The sequence below is a fragment of the Salvelinus sp. IW2-2015 genome, linkage group LG13 (assembly GCF_002910315.2).
Source record: "Salvelinus sp. IW2-2015 linkage group LG13, ASM291031v2, whole genome shotgun sequence".
Classification (NCBI taxonomy): domain Eukaryota; kingdom Metazoa; phylum Chordata; class Actinopteri; order Salmoniformes; family Salmonidae; genus Salvelinus; species Salvelinus sp. IW2-2015.
The window spans coordinates 5,902,341-5,909,330 of record NC_036853.1 but is presented as its reverse complement, the minus strand read 5'-3'; the positions used below and the strand labels follow the sequence as shown (position 1 = coordinate 5,909,330).

The window sequence follows — 6,990 nt, the reverse complement described above, 5'->3', positions numbered from 1 at the left end:
CAGGTTAACCCCACCCAAGTCACAATCAGTTCAGGTTAACCCCACCCAGTCACAATCAGTTCAGACTAACCCACCCACCAGTCACAATCAGTTCAGGTTAACCCCACCCAGGTCACAATCAGTTCAGACTAACCCCACCCACCAAGTCACAATCAGTTCAGGTAACCCCACCTCCAGTCTCCCAATCATCAGACTAACCCCACAGTCACAATCAGTTCAGCGTTAACCCCACAACCAATCACAGACATTTTCAGGTTAACCCCACCCAGTCACAATCAGTTCAGACTAACCCACCACCAAGTCACATCAGTTCAGGTTAACCCCACCAGTCACAATCAGTTCCGAATAACCCCAGCCCCACCAAGTCACAAATCAGTTCAGTGTTAACCCCACCCCCAGTCACAATCAGTTCAGGTTAACCCCACCCAGTTCACAATCAGTTCAGGTTAACCCCACCCAATCACAATAGTCACGTTAACCCACCCGTCACAATCAGTCAGACTAACCCCACCCACCAAGTCACAATCAGTTCAGGTTAACCCCACCCAGTCACAATCAGTTCAGGTTAACCCCACCCACCAGTCACAATCAGTTCAGACGTAACCCCACCCAGTCACAATCAGTTCAGTTAACCCCACCCAGTCACAATCAGTTCAGGTTAACCCCACCCACAGTCACAATCAGTTTCAGGCTAACCCCACCCAGTCACAATCAGTTCAGACTAACCCACCCAGTCACAATCAGGTGCAGGTTAACCCCACCCAGTCACAATCAGTTCAGTACCCCACCCACCAAGTCACAATCAAGTTTCAAGTAACCCCAACCCAGTCACAATCAGTTCAAGGTTAACCCCACCCAGTCACATATCAGTCAGGTTAAACCCCACCCAAGTCACAATCAGTTCAGGTTAACCCCACCCAGTCACAATCATTCAGACTAACCACCCACCAGTCACAATGCAGTTCAGGTTAACCCCACCCATCACAATCATTCAGGTAACCCCACCCCCAGCACAATCAGTCAGACTAACCCCACCCATCACATCAAATCAGTTCAGAGTTAACCCCACTCAGTCACAATCAGTTCCAGACTTAACCCCACCCAGTCACAATCAGTCAGACTAACACCCACCCAGTCACAATCAGTCAGTCTCTAACAATATAACCCACCCAGCACAATCAGTTCAGGTTAACCCCAACTCTCACCCAGTCACAATCAGTTCAGGTTAACACCAACCCAATACACACAATCAGTTTCAGCGTAACAACCCCACCAATTCACAATCAGTTCAGGTAACCCACCCAATCACAATCAAGTGTCAGGTTAACCCCACCCAGTCACAATCAGTTCAGACTAACCCCACCCACCAAGTCACAATCAGTTCAGGTTAACCCCACCAGTCACATCAGTTCAGATACCACCACCCACCAGTCACAATCAGTTCAGGTAACCCCACCCAGTCACAATCAGTTCAGGTTAACCCCACCCACCAGTCACAATCAGTTCAGATAACCCCACCCAGTCACAATCAGTTCAGACTAACCCCACCCAGTCACAATCAGTTCAGTAACCCCCACCCAGTCACAATCATTCAGGACTAACCCCACCCAGTCACAATCAGTTCAGCTAACCCCACCCAGTCACAATCAGTTGCAGTAAACCCCACCCAGTCACAATCAGTTCAGGTTAACCCCACCCAGTCACAATCAGTTCAGGTTAACCCACCCACCAGTCACAATCAGTTCAGGTACTAACCCCACCCAGTCACAATCAGTTCAGGTTAACCCCACCCAGTCACAATCAGTTCAGGTTAACCCCACCCAGTCACAATCAGTTCAGACTAACCCCCACCCAGATCACAATCAGTTCAGGTTAACCCCACCCAGTCACAATCAGTTCAGGACTAACCCCACCCAGTCACAATCAGGTTCAACTAACCCCACCCAGTCACAATCAGTTCAGGTTAACCCCACCAGTCACAATCAGTTCAGACTACCCCACCCAGTCCACAATTCAGTTCAGTAACCCCAACCCAGTCACAAATCATGTTTCAGTGCTGAACTGATTGTGACTGGGTGGGGTTAACCTGAACTGATTGTGACTGGGTGGGTGGGGTTAGTCTGAACTGATTGTGATTGGGTGTAGGTTAACCTGAACTGATTGTGACTGGGTGGGGTTAGCCTTGGTCTGTATCCCAAATACCATCCTTTTCCTTATAATCTTATTTTCTTTTAAATTGCTCTACTGTTGACCGTGTGTAGATGTAGGGAATAGGGTGTCATTTGGGAACAAAGCCTAGCAGTCAGTTGAATCCTTCCCCTTGCTCGTAATTGGGCCCAATGATGTCACAATACCGATGTGTCTTTCACATGGAATGGGTTTAATGATGAGAGGCTTTACGGTGGAAAGCAATACATGAATATACTAGCTAGAGGATTTGACCATTGACTTCTCTCACTTCATTAAAATGAACTGGCTGCGTCCTACATGGGAGCATATGCTGTATACTGCACTGCTTTTGACCAGGGTGCATAGGGCTCTGGTTAAAATTAGTGCACTATATAGGGAATAGTACAGTATGCCATTTGGCACTCTGTGATTATAGGCGACACTGACTGTGGTTAAGGAAGGGGGTAATCTGTTGCCTCGGGCCCACTGCTAACTCAATTTGTACGATCACACAAATCAAACAAAATCAGGTTCCTCTGTGTAATCATTTTGAAGTAATTTATCTCTATTTGCTGTCGCCAGAATATATTCCCAGTGAGACTACTGTTTGGAATGTTAGGTGAAATATCACTCATTTGATCCAGTGCCTTTTTCAATGGTGCAGTCACAGTCTGCATCCCAAATGGCACCCTATTCCCTATATAGTGCACTACTTTAGACCAGGGCCCTATTCCCTATATAGTGCACTACTTTAGACCAGAGCCCTATTCCCTATATAGTGCACTACTTTTGGTCAGGGCCCATAGATAGTGCACTACTTTTGACCACAGTCCTATGGGGCCATACATAGGGCATAGGGTGCCAACATCAGGTGTCCTTGGGATGTGCCTCACCTCGTCTCTGGGCTCTTCCTGTTTATTGGTATTGTTGTGTGCAGTCGAGTGTGAAATGAATCACTGACCCTCTCAATCTCTCCACAGTTTAACATACAAATAGCACTTGTATGTTTGTTTTATTGCGGGTGCCGTTATGTAATCAGTCTACCTTTCAATTTCTCTCCTAAACCTCCCCTCTCTCTCTCTCTCTCTCTCTCCTCTCTGCTCTCTCTCTCTCTCTCTCTCTCTTCTCTCTCTCTCCCTCCCTATCACTTCCTCCCTTGCAACCTCTTCCTCTTCATCTCTCTATCCCCACACCTCCTCACCCTCTTTCTCCTCTCCCTCTCCCCTCTTCTCCCTCTCCCCCTCTTCCTTCCTCTCCACTCCCTTATCCTATTTCCCTTATCTCCCCTCGCGTCACCCATCCATCCTCGTCGCTTATTCCCCCTCTATCCCTTTCCTTATTATTATTATTATTCCCTTTCCCTTATGTCTCTAATTGGTTAGGTCAGGGTGTGATGTGGTCAGGGTGTGATGTGGGTGGGCATTCTATGTTTTGTATTTCTGTGTGTTTGGCCGAGGTATGGTCAGGGACAGCTGTCTATCGTTGTCTCTGATTGGGAATCATACTTAGGCAGCCTGTTTTGCCACCTTAGTTGTGGGTAGTTGTCTTTATTAGTGGCCTGTAATGGCCCTAGTAAGCTTCACGTTCGTTTTTTGGTGTTTCTTGTTTTGTTTGTGTGACATTCTTAATAAAGACAAAAATATATGCTCACCACGCTGCACCTTGGTCCGGTCATTTCCCTGACGACGTTCGTTTGACCCCTCCTCTATCCCTTCCCTTATTCCCCTTCTCTATCCCTCTCCTGTATCCCCTTCCTCTATCCTCTCCCTTATTCCCCTTCTCTATCCCTCTCCCTTATTCCCCTTCTCTCTATCCCTCTCCTTATTCCCCTTCTCTATCCCTCTCCCTATTCCCCTTCTCTATCCTCTCCCTTATTCCCTCCTCTATCCCTCTCCTCTGTTCCCTCTCTATCCCTCCCCTTATTCCCCTCCTCTGTCCCTTCTCCTGTATTCCCCTTCTCTATCCCCTCTCCTTTTTCCCTCCTTCCTTATTCCCTCTCCTTATTCCCCCTTCCTCTATCCCTCTCCCTTATTCCCCTTCTCTATCCCTCTCCCTTATTCCCCTCCTCTGTCCCTCTCCCTTATTCCCCTTCTCTGTCCCTCTCCCTTATTCCCCCTCTAGCCCTCTCCCTTATTCCACTTATCCATCCCTCTCCCTTATTCCCCTTCTCTATCCCTCTCCCTTATTCCCCCTCTATCCCTCTCCCTTATTCCTCCTTTATTTCCTCTTCCTCTGTGCCCCATGCAGTGTGATTAGATGGTTAACCCATGAAAACCTCTTATGGCTGATCGATATGACAACAGCCAGTGAAAATGCAGAGCGCCAAATTCAAACAACAGAAATCTCATAATATAAATTCCTCAAACATACATGTATCTTATACCATTTTAAAGGTAATCTTGTTGTTAATCACACCAAAGTGTCCGATTTCAAATAGGCTTTTCAGCAAAAGCACCACAAACGATTATGTTAGGTCACCGCAAAATCACAGACAAACACAGTCATTTTTCCAGCCAAAGACAGGAGTCATAAAAAGCAGAAATAGAGATAAAATGAATCACTAACCTTTGATGATCTTCATCAGATGACACTCATAGGACTTCATGTTACACAATACATATATGTTTTGTTTGATAAAGTTCATATTTATATACAAAAACCTCAGTTTACATTGGCGCAATGTTCAGAAATGCTTCCAAAATATCCGGAGTAATTGCAGAGAGCCACGTCAAATAACATAAATACTCATCGTAAACTTTGATGAAAGATACATGTTTTACATAGAATTAAAGATACACTTGTTCTTAATGCAACCGCTGTGTCAGATTTCAAAAAGCTTTACGGCAAAACACAATATTCAATAATCTGGGAACAGCGTTCAGCCACAAAAGGAAGCCATACAGTTACCCGCCAAATTGTGGAGTCAACAAAAGTTATAAATAGCATTATAAATCTTCACTTACCTTTGTTGATCTTCGTCGGAATGCACTCCCAGGACTCCCACTTCCACAAGAAATGTTCGTTTTGTTCGGTAATGTCCATCATTTATGTCCAAATAGCTATTTTTGTTAGCATGTTTGGGAAACAAATCCAACGTCAGGAAGCGCGTTCACTAAAAGCTGACGAAATGTCCAAAAGTTCCGTAACAGTCAGTAGAAACATGTCAAACGATGTATAGAATCAATCTTTAGAATGTTGTTAACATAAATCTTGAATAACGTTCCAACCGGAGAATTACATTGACTTTAGATGAGCGATGGAACAGAGCTCCCTCTCATGTGAATGCGCATGGCCAGAGCATGGTCAGGTCATGGCAGATATTACTCATTCATGTCTCATTCGGCCCCTCCTCACAGTAGAGGCATCAGACAAGGTTCTACAGACTGTTGACATCTAGTGGAAGCCGTAGGAAGTGCAAACTCATCCATATCTCGCTGTGAATTCAATAGGATCTTGGTTGAAAATCGACCAGCCTCAGAATTCCCACTTCCTGTTTGGATTTTTTCTCAGGTTTTTGCCTGCCATATGAGTTCTGTTATAYTCACAGACATCATTCAAACAGTTTTAGAAACTTCCGAGTGTTTTCTATCCAATATCAATAATAATATGCATATATTAGAAACTGGGACTGAAGAGCAGGCAGTTTACTATGGGCACCTCTGTGCACCTTTCATCCAAGCTACTCAATACTGCCCCTGCAGCCATAAGAAGTTAAATAGTCTGCCTTTCTGTCTTCCTCTGTTCCCTACAGTGTGATCCAGGTGAAGCCACCAAGCTCCTGTATGACCTGCTCTACACTGAGCCCATCAAGATGGTCCTGATGCCCGGCTGCAGCTCTGTGTCCACGCTGGTGGCCGAGGCCGCTCGCATGTGGAACCTTATAGTGGTGAGTGTGGCTCTACAGTCTGTGTGTGTGTGTGTGTGTGTGTGTGTGTGTGTGTGTGTGTGCGTGCGTGTGTGTGTGTGTGCGTGTGGACAGTTTGCCTGTCTGTCTATATGTCTGTGTCACGCCCTGGCCATAGAGAGGCTTTTATTCCCTATTTTGGTTAGGCCAGGGTGTGACTAGGTTGGGCATTCTAGTTTCTTTATTTCTATGTTTTCTATTTCTTTGTGTTTGGCCGGGTGTGGTTCTCAATCAGAGGCAGCTGTCTATCGTTGTCTCTGATTGGGAATCATACTTAGGCAGCCTTTTCCCACCTGTGTTTGTGGGTAGTTGTTTTCTGTATAGTTTAGTTACCAGAACTGTTCGTTTTTCTCTTTGTTATTTTTGTTCAAGTGTTCTGATTAAATAAAATATCATGAACATGTACCACACTGCACTTTGGTCCAGTCATTTCCAGGAAGAGGAGCGTGACAGTCTGTCTGTCCTGCCGTCCGTTGTATTTGAACAGAACTGATGTAATCTGTGTCTGTTCGTCTGCCTCTCCTTAACACAACTTCCTCAACCCGATTTTTGGGGCAATTGTCTAAATTTCAGGATAAGACATTTCAACAACACTTGAAGTATTTCAATACACTATAGAGGTTGAATCAGAGGCATAGCAGATTAGTGGGACGTCCATTTAGCTGAGGAAGTAGTCCAAGGGCTCTGAACTAGGGACAGACAGACAGACAGACAGACAGACAGACAGACAGACAGACAGACAGACAGAGACAGACAGACAGACAGACAGACAGACAGACAGACAGACAGACAGACAGAGAGATAAACTAGGGAAAAAGAAGGAACAGCACGTTAGAAATCAGCTCAGTGTTTATGTTCATTACATTTCTACTATATTGTTGTTATTTTTGTATTCAATTGTGTATTATTATTTACTA

The 6,990-nt window shown here is 45.3% G+C and overlaps 1 protein-coding gene across 1 annotated transcript in view; it reads left to right on the top strand.

Moving 5' to 3' along the window:
• The window catches only part of LOC111971798 (gamma-aminobutyric acid type B receptor subunit 1-like), a 32,906-nt gene that overhangs the window by 12,030 nt on the left and 13,886 nt on the right, over nt 1-6,990 (top strand). The window contains exon 2 of the mRNA XM_070446345.1: nt 5,921-6,055. Within this exon, the coding sequence (XP_070302446.1) occupies nt 5,921-6,055 (135 nt within the window). The remainder of the gene's footprint in view (nt 1-5,920; nt 6,056-6,990) is intronic.